At 28.2% G+C, this 13,989-nt stretch overlaps 2 protein-coding genes across 7 annotated transcripts in view; both read left to right on the forward strand.

Moving 5' to 3' along the window:
• Positions 1-431: 431 nt before the first annotated feature.
• On the forward strand, positions 432-2,026 carry LOC149061282 (uncharacterized). The gene is made up of 2 exons (XM_089219055.1): positions 432-511; positions 756-2,026. Exon 2 carries the CDS (start codon positions 950-952, stop codon positions 1,700-1,702), a length of 753 nt encoding a protein of 250 aa, XP_089075181.1. The 5' UTR covers positions 432-511; positions 756-949; the 3' UTR covers positions 1,703-2,026.
• Positions 2,027-5,059: 3,033 nt separating this feature from the next.
• Positions 5,060-13,989, forward strand: part of Nipped-B (Nipped-B cohesin loading factor) — a 30,876-nt gene continuing 21,946 nt past the window's right edge. For 3 of the 6 annotated variants that reach the window (XM_089218948.1, XM_089218932.1, XM_089218941.1), the window contains exons 1-4: positions 5,060-5,200; positions 11,654-11,769; positions 13,195-13,363; positions 13,445-13,578. In XM_089218948.1, coding sequence (XP_089075074.1) covers positions 5,169-5,200; positions 11,654-11,769; positions 13,195-13,363; positions 13,445-13,578 — 451 coding nt within the window. In that variant the 5' untranslated portion in view covers positions 5,060-5,168. Of the gene's footprint in view, positions 5,201-5,263; positions 5,586-10,671; positions 10,748-11,653; positions 11,770-13,194; positions 13,364-13,444; positions 13,579-13,989 lie in introns of those variants that run through there. The other 3 variants (XM_089218951.1, XM_089218961.1, XM_089218935.1) reach the window with 3 other exon arrangements.

Here is a 13,989-nt window from a genome sequence, read left to right on the forward strand (position 1 = left end):
CTTAAATATTATTTACCTTACAAGTACTCAATATTTTTAAGTTGAATTATTTATTATTTTAAGTATGAAACACATCTAAGTAACCCAAATCTCTCTCCCTAAGCGTGTCACAATTAGTAGGTTTCTAGCTTTTTTTTTAAATATGTCAGATACCATACAGTATTTAATGAGTTATCAATGAATTATTATAATCATAATATTTTCCTCTAAAATGTGTTTTGTTAAATAAATCAAATTATCACTAAGAAAGTGTTTTTGGCGTAAGTTTGTGTCGGTTACATCATTTTTTCTCTCTCCCTAAAATTTTTTTTTAATTGCCGCCAGATAATAGTATAATGGAAATTTTGTATTAATACAATGTGGCAACACTGCTTCAGTATGATAACAAAACGTGTGTTTTGTTGTTTACATCAAAAAAATTTATCAGTTGTGTTTGCGTACGTAAACAGCACGGTTTGTCCGTGCGTGATTTTATTCAACCTCATTCCCTAAGGCCTATCAAATACTTGTAGTAAGTGTATTTTGGATTATAAATAATTTCATTTTATGTGCATTATTGATCAGAATGTATGTACCGTAATGACTATCTAGAAATAATTCGTAATCTTATCAATAATGATTGCTAACTGTCAAAACCTCTCTCCCTACAGTCTCTCTCCCTAAAATAATTAAAAAAATTAAATTTGTAGGGAGAGAGAATACAAATTAGGGAGAGAGAATACTGTATTTTTACTGTACTCTATCGGAATGTTTAGACCATGGACCTGCTGCTGTTTGGGCACATCTACAACCTATTTTCCAATTCATACAACGTACTGTTCCACAAATCACCGTTGTTCATTTTCTGACAGATAGCCCTACAACACAATACCGTAACAAAACCATATTTTTTCTAATCGCCCATGCCCTTCAGCATTCAATTGAAATTTCATTATGTACATGGAATTATATGGAAGCTGGTCATGGAAAAGGTGCTCCAGATGGTGTTGGAGGTTGTCTTAAAAGAACAGCAGATCGAGTTGTTGCTCAAGGGGAAGACATAGATTGTTTTGAAAGCTTTGTAAAGGTCTTAAAAGAGAATGTCAGAAAAGTGGAACTAATTTTGGTTTACGAGCATGACATTCAATCAATGAAAAATAATATACCACCAGAAATTCCTTCTTTCAAAGGTACTTTCAAAGTACATCAAGTTGTATTTATGAAAGAGTTTCCCAATAAATTAGTTATGAGAAAACTAAGTTGTTTTGATTGTTATGATTGTGACAAGTTTTCTTTAGGACATCATATTATTTTACCAACTAACGAGGAAGCAGATTGCCTAGAAAATGTCCCAGTTGAAGTTGAATGTGATTTACATATACAACCGACATCGTCAATATCAGAGCTACAATCAAAAAATACTTTCTATGCCCCAGGAACCTACCTTCTGGTGAAGTTTGAAAAATATTCTAAGAAGTCTGCAGATGCTCTAGGTTTTCAGTATGTTTGTTGTGTTGAAAAACAAAATGAAGATAATTCTATTACTGTAGATGGACTAAGAAAACTTGGTAACTCCTTTACAGAATTTATTGTAAAAGATAATGATAATAGTGTAATTGGTACAGATCAAGTTATGCAGGTGCTTCCAAATCCAAGTGTGGTATTAAAAAAGAGAAAAACGGTGTTTTTGTTTCCTATTAAAGTCAATGTCAAAGAACTTTAGTGATAGTTTAGAATTGTAGTGCTTAAGTTGGGTAATTATATACTAGTCATAAATAAAACTAGATTTCCTCCACCAAAAAGTTCAGATTGTATTTAAAGTTTTTATAGACATAAGTATTTTTGTTTTAATATTTTAAACCAAGGTTTGGTTAAGGTTAAATGTATTCAAATTCTGTTAAATATTGTTTAAGACTAAAAGTTAGTTCAGATTGTATATTTAATGTTTTTAATGATATAGACGTTATTTTGTTTTAATTTTTTAAACCATGGTTTGGTTAAGTTTAAATGTGTTCAAAGTCTGTTATATTTTTCAATAATGTAAGTGTTATTTTAAATTTAAAAATGTGATTAAATTGTTTGTGATCTTAAAGGTATTAATGGTAGATCTCAAAACAAAATATATTAAATAACTATTAAAAAATTGTGATTGTTAGTATTTCTATATTTTTTTAAAATTTTCAGTCAATTTAAAAATAATATGTTGAGGTGACTTTTATTTTGTTAATAAACGTATATTAAAGCTCAAAAGTACTATTGTTATACTTTCTAGTCTTAAGTTACAGTTGTTGTTGATATTAATTTGTATGGCCAATTGCATAAATATATATATGTGTGTGCATATTTTTTCATAATTTCTCTCTCCCTACATCCAAACCTCTCTCCCTATATTTTGAAAATTTCTAAAGTTAAATATATACAAAAATATTAATGATTATGTGTGCACACTCCATGAAGGTGCAGTAAGGTCTATACAGATAAGTAATTGACAAAAAAAAATAGGGAAATTAAGTTTTTATTATTGGATATAAGCAAAGCTTGAAATAACCCATAATTTTGAAATTACCCGTATACATAAATTTAGGTATATTAATATGTATATTGGTAATTGGTACCTATATACAGTATACATTATACATAATACATAGAATATAGATTATATAGGTACTATAAGTATTACACGAACATTTGATTTTTAATAATTGGGGGAAATGGCATTTATCTTCTTTGTATCATTCCATTTAATACCTTGTTTATAATATTCGAAATTACCTACAACTTAGTATTTTGTAATACTATTTTTCTGTAATAAATAAACAATAATAGTATTTATAAATATATTATTATACCTACGTGCATAGGGGATTTTAAATTATTTATTGTGATTCAAAACCACACCCCCTCATAGTTCATAAGTAGGGCTCGGATTTAAATGCTCTTTAAAAATAACTAAAAACGTCCTTAAAAAATGAATTTTACCTTAAAAATGACCTTCAAAATGCCATTTATATTTTTGCCATACATTTAGTATTTTAATTTGGAATTTATTATTAAAATATATTTATTATTTTATTAATAATAATAAAAAAAAATTGGAAAAATTTACTTGATGTTGCTATGATGTTGACACTTATATGTTTTGGGGAAATATTATCCATTCTAAACAAAGATACTAAAATATATATTAATAAATACGCTAAATTTGTATAGAATATTGAACAAATATTGAAATATGCATTAAAAACCATAAAAAATAAAAATAACCCAATAATCCTAAAAATAAAAAAATGCCAAAATGTACAAAAAGTGCAAAATAAAATTTTTAACTTTGAAACACTCGTTACATGAAACGAATTACGTACTTGGAAAGCATTGTCTATGACCAACCAAAAAAATATGCACTTTGTTTTGAAATCCGGGCCCTATTCATAAGTAATTCTTAACAAATTTTTAGTTCAACAATCAAATAATATTGTTCATGACTGAATATTTAAAATAAAATGGTTACCCAATTATATTTTAAATTTGGAGAGCTGAATGTTTTTATTTACAATGTGGTTTTTTAATAATTTATTTATTATTGATATCAATTATCAGTTGGTACCGAATAGGTATATTATGTATTTTTGGATAGAAATGACCCGATGTATTTTATCTTTTTTTTTATGGACTTATATCTACTTATATTGATGATGATAACGATTAACGATTATGAAAAACAAAAATGTAATAATAACAAATAACAATAATATTATTTGGTACGGAGCCGTAAATTTCGTACATGCGCGTCTCTGGCTGGTGAGCGGATGCGGATGCCGCGACACCTAGCGGATGACAGTGGTACCGATGACCGATAGGCGGGCGGGGCGCACTTTCCGACAGATGCGTAAGTGCGTAACGACTCCATCGGTGTTGTGCATCGGCTGGAAGGTGGTGGGGGTGGCGAGTGGTACGCAACGGTCGACGGAACGTTCTGCGTGGCCATATCCCAACGCACGGGCAAACGGCCGCAACGGTCGATCGGCGAACGGTGGGTGTTGTTTTTTTCCCATATTACGTTTCTCTCTTTCACCCCGTTTCGTTGCTGGCTGGTGACTGGTGAGTGGCGACTACCACTACTACTAATCAAACGATTGATTCCGTGTGGCTGTGTACGTGCGTGCGTGTGCGCGTTCTCGTACGTTAACGCCTGTCCCGCGCGAGTGTGTGTGAGTGAGCGTTTGAGTTTGTGTGAGTGTGTGACGTGTATTTGCTTGTGCGTGTGCGTGAACGGTACCGTGTATATACTTTGTTTATACTTCATATATATATATTCATATATATATACATTATATATATCGTGTACACATACCCGCACATATATATTTATATAAATATATGTAAATCAGCATACATATATACTTACAAGTTATAACCCACATATAATATTGTTATACATATATACACGTACACTATAAATCGAATGCGTACATGTATAACAGTATAATAAAATAATATTTTTGTGTATATTATCGCGTGTATTATATGATTATTCATAATAATGAACAATAAATATATGTGTCTTGTGCCGTAATATTTTCGTCGTTGTGAGTTTTTTTTTTTAATTTAAATTTTTATTGCGTTCCGTTTGTTTGTTCTCTGTTCTCCGTTATTGTTGTTTTGGTGATAATAATAATAATAATAGTAATAACAATAATAGTAATAATAATATGAACGGCGTCTGCGATTGGTCGCAACTGCAGTTTTCCAGTACTGGTTCCGCGTCCGTCCGTCATCCAAGAAACAGCAGCAACCGCCGCCGGACCCAACGACTACGAAGCTTGCCATCACCGCAGCAGTGACGACAACGGCGATAACGACAGTGGCGGCGGTGACGACGACGACCACGACCGCGGTATTCTCAAGGGACTCGCGGAAAACACAAACCGAACGTCGGAGGCCGTGAGGGGACGGCGATACCGCGGGTTTTCGCGTGTGATGAAGGTAACGTTCACGACAGTCAGTCGCCCGCAATACGAACTGTCCGTGGTAGTACGATCGCTGCGCCAACAGCAACGACGTAGGAGACGACCGCTGCAGCAACCGCGGGCCCGCGACGCACCTTCCGCCGTCGGATGCCATCTTCGCACTAGGTAGTGACAAAGATCGTCCGCCACCGCCGATAACAGTCTGCGAATCATTTTCGTTTAATGTACAGACCGACGCACAACAACACAAACCTGTAAGTAAAAAATGTTGACCGTGTCGTTAATTGTTTATTATTTATTCTACGGTCCCTTTTCATTTTATGATCATTTTTTTATCGTTCGTCGACCTCAAATAACGACAACAATGACGTCGAGTTCGCGCTCGCGCTCGTGAGTGACACTGATGAGATTTTCCGCGATAGCTTTTGCGTGCCAGTTCGTTTTAATAATAATTGTTATGAGGTAGTACGTCATTACGGTTTTGTTTTCGTGATAAATGTATGTCAACTAAAGTGCGGTTGTTCCAATCTCCATACGCATCAAGCGTTGGCAACAATTCAGTTTGACCATTTTAATATTGTCATGCATCGATTCGCATTGGCGTTCAATGGACAGCAGGTCAACATCGAATAAAATTCGGTATGTTAGATACATTCTGTGTCTTAAGAATAGGACCATATGCTTACGGACCTTAACAATGCCACTATTCTGACACTTGAAATGTAGTTACGGGAGTATCCATGTACATTGCTGATTCCATATTAATTATTGACATTTTCTGTTTTTATCTATGGATTCTACCTAAATGTTTTATCTTATAAGATAACAGCATTTATTATGGTATTTTAACTTATTAACTTTACTTCTTCAGTATACTCAATTTATTAAGTAATATGTACATTTAATAACATCAAATTTCACATTTAATTTACCTATTGCATTAGGAAGTAACAATCGTTAACAATTAATCTAGTAAATATGCATATAGGTAAGGGGGATAAAAATAATGTTTTTCAAATCTGAATGTTTATAATGATGTTTTAATAAGTACCTACCTAAATAAATTTTTTTGTTAAGTTTTACTCTGATATGAGTACTTAACATTTGAAATGTGGAGTCATTGAAATAACCATCAAAATATTTTCTTATTGATCTTTATCATAAAATTATATCACTACTCATTTAGGAATATAAAATAATATAGGTAAATTTAGGTAAATTTAGGATATCTGATTAAAATAATAGAATTATGAGACATTGTTTATTATATTAATCTAATATTTTTCTATTTTAATGGGAACTTGTTTAGGTAAGTTAGTTTAGGTATAAGTGAATAAAATTAAATGAAATAGCTTATACAATATTCTCCATCTAACATTTAATATGGTACTATAATATTAGTGTATGACTTACAGGATAGACAGTTTATAAAAAATTATAAAAAATAAATTAATCAGTTGGTAGGTAGCTATAATGTTACACAGAAATCTTCAATAAATGATGAATTTTCAAACTTTTGGGTGGGAACTTGATTTAATTATTGGATAATTCTATATAATTGGAGACATGGAACATATAGTATAGTTGCACCATTTTTTTTAAGTATGTGTATAATTGCAACAATACTTAAATTCTTTGCCTTTTTGATAGTGTAACAACTTAAACCAACCTACATTATAGAGACCATATTGAATGACAAGTAATTATTATAAAAATAATAAATAGTTCAAAATGGTGTTTGTATAGGTAGCATGATTTTTAATATTGAAATTATTCATTTAAAACACTTTAACTGAAATACAATTATGAACGTTTTTTGATATATCATTCTTGTGTATAATTAGGTTAGTATTTATTTTTATTTGGTATATTTATATTTACCTATTGCAATTAATGTTTTTACACTTTTATAATTCAAACAACAAAAAATTTGCGCCCCACACCCTCCTTTGATGTTCTAACACTGTATTGGCTACAAAATATTCCATAGAGACAACTTTGAGATTTTATTATACTCAGTACGTATGGTGAGATTAGTTCTGACGTCCTAATTATTTTTACTGTATACTAAAATTAATTTCAATTTTTAATTTACTTACAAATGGGAAAAAGCAAATATGTGTATATGATTTTGTAGGCCAAGGGGAGTTTGTGATCAGTTATTTTAGTCAAGATATATTAATATTTTGTTTATCATACTGATTAGGTTAGTAATGTAATGATACTTGTAAATATTTAATTGTATTAATTATTATGTCTATTTGAGAGTTGAGATTGATCAGTCCATTTTTCCCAATTTCATCATCCAATATCTATAAATTTGGTTTGAGTAAGTAGGTATATAATGTATGGGAATTAATGGTATCTGAAATGATTAAAAATATGAATAGGTAGGTAGATATTTTTTGCAATTTCAAACATTTCTTATGACTTTTTATCTGTATATTTTTAGTGCATTTGATTATATTAATGCATATTTCTGAACTTTTTGAGGCATAATTTGCCATTTTTTAGTGTGTAAGTGCATGCCTGTTTAGACATTTTTAGAGAATTAACTTATGAGCCTTGATAGTAATGTTCCTGTGTAATACAGTGGATTACCTAATAACATGGTTATTGTTTTTCCAAATAAATATGAATTCTGAATATGGGCAATATTTACACTACCTATTTAACCTACTTTAGTACCATATTAAAATAAATAGGTCCTTGCAAACCAAACCAAATCATATTATGACATAATCACATTCATAATTTTATTTTTATAAAATATACAGGGTGATGCTTTTAAGTGGTTACACTAATTATCTCAAAAAGTATTTACTTTTTTCAATATATTTTTTTACATGGTTTCAAGTTGTTAAAAAACCAAAGTTTTTATTAAAAAATTATATTTTTAAATATTTTTTATTCTTATCATTATTTAAGTTTTTACTTTTTTGAATGACAACAGAGTTTTAATTTTATATTCCAAAGCAGAATATTTTTCTAACTATTTTGATTCATAAAAATCGAATTTAGGACGGTTAGTTTATGAGTTATATGTATTCAAAGTTTAGACAAGCGGAGTAGTGGACAAGCATTTTGCGGGGCAACCCCGTACCACTCCACTCTGCCAATCTAAACTTTAAATACCTACTTATAACTCAAAAACTACTAGCCCTAAATTCGATTTTTATGAATCAAAATACTTAGAAAAATATTCTGCTTTGGAATATGAAATTAAAACTCTATGTTGTCATTCAAAGAAGTAAAAACTTAAAAAAAATTATAAGGATAAAAATATTTAAAAATAATTTTTTTAAATAAAAACATTGGTTTTTTAACAACTTGAAACCATGTAAAAAAATATTTTGAAAAAAGTAAATACTTTTCGAGATAATTAGTGTACCCACTTAAAAGAATCACCTTGTAGAAATGCAAGGTGGACGTATAGGTAATAAAGTAAGTGTTAAGAGGACGTGGCACTTGCATGTATTGTATCTGTTTTACACATGTAACATATAGTACATTTTTACGAGTATACCAATTTCAATAGTGTGCAGATAGTTTTTATATTACAGTGAATTGGCCTGTATTAAAATCTAAAGGTAAGATTATTGTCTATAGCCCCTATTCTAGTTGTGCCGAGAAAGCGCAAGTCGGCGGCGACCAAAACTCGTTGTAGCTTGCACATTGATGGCGTACAACCATTCCACTTGGTGGGAGAATTATACCTTGAAACCGCGGAGCGACTTCATTTGGATGCGTGGCTGACTTGCACTCTTTCGGCGCAATTATTATAGTAGGCTTTTATTTATACTATTCTTTTTAAGAGGACGTACCCTGGCATTTGTTGTCTCCAACTTCCTAGTGCGTAATTTACCAAATTTACCTTCAGCAGATTATGTGTTACTTCGTTAGTTTAAAATTTAGAATGAATTGACTTCTTATGAAAATGATACATAATAGCAAGAACATTATTTGTCTTTGCATGTGGGATTTTTAAAATACTATAATTTTTTAGCAAGTTCTGCATATACAGAGTAATCCCTCATTATCCGCCGAAGTTACATTCCAGCAAAGTTATACGGATATCAAAACCGCAGATAATGAGACCATAAGCAATGTAAAAAGATACATTGTATTAGTTTAAAAAATCACAACAAAGTTAATATTTTTTACAATTAAATATTTAATTAATTATTATTTTTATCATACATGATTTATTAAGTAATTTATTAATCATCAATTATACATACATTATGAATCATGAAAAAACCACTAAACAAATTAACAATATAAGAAAATAAAATAAGTCATAATGTAATGCTTATCTGTGCATTCAGTTCATATAAACATAGTTGTATAATTATACGCGCTATACCTAACGATATAACAACAATTATTTACAATTTTCTAAGATAAATTACTTACAGAGTTCTTATAATAACGATGAAATGTTATCACAGACTCAACCGTGGATAACGAGAGATAACTGTTTAAAATAGCATAAATTAGGATGCTTATAACCCACTTTAAAATTGAACTGTTGTAAAAAATCCACATACAAACACAGATAATGTTCATACCATCAAATTTCATAAGAGATTGATTCACTCTAATTTTTAAACTAATGAACCTACACATGATCTGCTGAGGGTAAATTTGGTATGTACACACTTTTAAGACAGAGACAATAAACATCATTGTTATGTCTCCTTAAGTAAATTATGATTATTTTAAAATGTACAATTTTACAAAGGTCATAACTTACTTAAAAATAATAATATTAATAAAAGCTTATGTAGAACCCTAATTAGTTATCTTAACTTTAAATTATATAATAGGTTAATTCACTCCAATATCAGAACTAATTATGTAGCACACTATTGAATCTGGTGAATTAAAAGCGTGTAAGACAGAGAAAACACATGCAGGTGTGATATTCTCATAAGTTTTTAACGTTTGTTATGGTACTCCATGTTTAAGAAAAATAAAATTTAATTTAATATAGTGTACTTTCTTTGAACTTAAAATTCTGTAATGTAGTTTTGTTCTATTCTGAAATTAGAACTATTATTTGTATATTATGCTACTTAAAAATTAGGTAATATACTTATATGAATAGCTCATTATTGGATTGCTGCGGTTAGCAGGCCAGTAAATATTTGTCGTTGTGTAAATGAGGCCTTCTGGCCATAGTTTTGAGAATACAGAAATATTTCATAATATGTGTTGTCATTATGTCATGAATCATGATATATGGATTTTATTATGGATTTTCAATAATTATATTCATATTATAAACTTAAAGAAAGAACTTACTTTAAGATAAGCTCAAAGATATGTGTAACTAATTCAGTTAAGAATATTAAATACCCATATTATCTATTAAATGATAATTTATTAAATTATAAATTAAAGAAATTCAGTGGTAATATAATGTTACATAAATTCCAAATTAAGTATGCCAATTGCATTAATTTAAAATAATAAATTAACTGTAAATATAAATATTTGTAAGTACCCTACTTGGAATTTATAGGTGTAGAATGTTATTTTAGAATGTACTATGATGAATAGAACATAATTATTTTAACGTTGTGTATTTATTTAAAAATTCACATTTTATTTTGATATAAATTCTACATATTTAATGCTTATGTTATGTTTATTTGAATAAAATTAGGCATACTGTTAAATTTAAGTCTTATTAAATATAGAAAAATCTGTTTTTCTGTAGGTTTATTTTTTATTGGCTCCTGGAAAGCTGGGTGGGAACAGTTCTTCTAGGGTCGTCGGTTCAAAAGTGAAGCAAGGTATATTTTTTTTTATTAAAAATATTATTTTTTTTTAATTGGTACCTGATATTACATTTTAAATTTTTTTTATTTATTCATGTTTGTTTTCAAATAGTATTGACACTAAACTAGAACACTTAAGTAGGTACTTCATACATTTATTCATAGTTTTTGAATGCAAGAATAAAACAATGTAAGAAATAAATATTCATTATTAATGTTTGTTAATTATATTCAATTTTATTACTTCATGATGTATTATTCAAGACATTTCCTAATGTAAATAGTTGAACTCAAAACATATGAATCTTATTGTTTATCAAACAACATTTAAAGTGTAGGTAAAAAAATAATTGAATCTTTTTTATTTATTTCAGAAAACAAAGATATTTTACTGAAAACTTAAAACAATTTTTATTTTTACTAATGATAAATAATATAATGTTGTGGTTAGGTAAAAAATATTGTATTTTTGATTTTAAACTTATGAAATATTTTTATTCTTGTGTTATTTACTATTAATTCATTATTATATTGAGTGATTAAACAAATATTTATTTTAAAAATTAATGAATGAATGAAAAATGTGTGGTAGTATTTGGGAATACCTACAGTTGAATGTAAAATATATTTTTAGTTGAAATTATACCTACTAGCATTTTTGTACTATTGTTTTATTGGTGAATTACTGTGTTTTTTTTTAAAGTTACTTTTCTATCCTTATTATTTATTAAATATTAACATATTATTCACCATATAATAAAGCTGTTATCTTGATTATTGAATAAAAAATCTCTCTTTTCCAAATCCGATATTAAATGCAACATACATATAGGTTACCTACTTACCTATAATTTAGACCGAGAAATCAAACATTTCGTTATAAATATATAATAATTGAAATTATTACTTTAAATTTTTCAGGCAATATGACTTGAAAGTAGGGTACAACGATGGTCATCAAAGGACCATAGCAATGAACGGGGAAATTCCTAGTGTACCTATAACAACCCTGGCTGGCATTTCAAGTTTAACAGATTGTAAGTATTAAATTAGTTAAATTTTCTTCTGAGTAACTTATATTGGTCAGTATGGCCACTTATGGCCCTAAGACAAGCATAAGGATATTATGAATTATTTCTTACTTTGTACTATTTAGGAATTATATTGTTTTATATGAATTGTTAATTGAATATATTGATACTATAATAATTGATGTGTTGGTTTCTAGGTAATTAATATATTATGCTTGAATATTATTGGGCTAAGTCGTAGCTCTATTTTTCTTTCGATTTAAAAATTATTTGTGAATAAAATGAAGAAAACAGCACATCAAATGATAAATTCATAATCCCAGCTTTATAATTTTAACATCCATGAAATTGATAATTGGTAATGATACTCAAAAAAAGTAATATTTTCATATTATGATGGCGATAAATGATGGAAATAAAACCTTAACAAATTTAGGAATTAGATAAACAAAATGTTTTAAACATTTTATGCCTATCCTCTAAAATTCACCATTTTAGATGTGTGCCCTTTACGATTTATACTGACAATATGCATTGTATACACAAAATATGTATAACTGTATGTGGTTTGTTTAACTGAAAATATAAGAATGAAATGTATTCAATACTTAGTGTGCATTTATTAATTGTATTTAATTTTGAAGACTTACAAATAAATTAATGAAATATAGATAATAGTTATTTACAGATATATAAAAATTAACTGGGATTTATCTGTCTAAGCTAGATCATACCAGTATAATGTGTTGTAAACATGAATCATAAGGTAGAATATATATCTCTATTTTATGACAGCTTATTGGTGTGATTCTTAATTTTGTATGAATTTTTACAATTTACATTCATACAATTTACATTATTATTATTATTTATTAATGCATACCAATACTTAAATAAATTCTATACCATATTAATTAAGGTATCTGAAATAAAATTAGCAGCCTTATACAATAATATATAAATAACATCTATTGATGTTGAGAGATTAATTAATTTAATCATACAAAAATATTTTAACATAAATTATAGTTTGACTGATAATTTTTTTATATATGATTCTTCAAAATTCATAATACAAATTAATAAAATTTATTATATTTTAAAAATTCAGTACAATTACTATGAAAAAATTGTTTTTATAATCAATTTTATTTAGATGCTCATGCAGTTGTATTTTATAATCTTAATTTTTCTGAATTTTTGAATATGTATTATTTCTTATTAAAAAAAAATGTACATAATGTGTGCGTGTGTGTAATAGGCAAGTATTATTTTATAAGAAAATTCAGTGAATCTTTCTTATAACAAATTTCCAACCAACAATATTTTGTAACAAAATATTTTTAAACTAAAGAAGAACTCATTCATTTAACTCATTCATTGAAAAAACAATATTTTTATTTGATACTTAAACTTTGAATTTATTTTCAGTGTTACCTGAAATGCCATTGCCTTCACCTATGCCTCAAACATTAGGTAATAAATCTTTACTATTTCATCCCCGTGTAGCTGAAGAAGCAGATATTTTACTTAGCCTTCGAGATGATGCTTTGGTACCACAACTAATTCAATCTTTAATAAATACCTCGTCGGACCATATGTATGTATTAAATAATATATATATATATATATTGTATATTAATACATAATAAGTATATTTATATTAATGATGTTTTTATAGACAATTGAAAGATAAATATATGTACACAGAACATTATAACAATCAACAAAACATACCTGAACTTCTTAAAGCAATATTACATCAAAATGCTAATGTTTTTAGAGGACCACCACCAATATTTCAACAACAGCAAGGTAATAAAAATAAATTTAAATAAAATATACAATATTTACTATTGGTACATTGCTTCCCTACTGTACATTTTATTTTTATTTTTGAATTATCTTATCTTTTTGAATACAATTGATCTTTTAAATAAATGTTCAGTAATAAATATGTTTAGTTCTCGTTAATTACCTGCCACTTAAGCAAACATCCAGATCTTAGATCTTTGGATTTAAATTAGTTGATCAAAATTATTTTTATTTGGTGAGGGAACTGATTTTATGTATAATAATTTCTTTATTTAAATATTTGTTAAAATGCCCATGTTTCGCCAAAATAATTGAACCTTGTAATTGAAATAATTCTTATTCATAGCATTCCGCATAAAACTCCCTGAAGACTTTGTTTAAACTAATTACATGTTATGTTTAATTCTACGA

Source organism: Diuraphis noxia, unplaced genomic scaffold (assembly GCF_037042655.1).
Source record: "Diuraphis noxia isolate RWA-SAM2 unplaced genomic scaffold, SU_Dnox_SAM2 contig0001, whole genome shotgun sequence".
NCBI lineage: Eukaryota > Metazoa > Arthropoda > Insecta > Hemiptera > Aphididae > Diuraphis > Diuraphis noxia.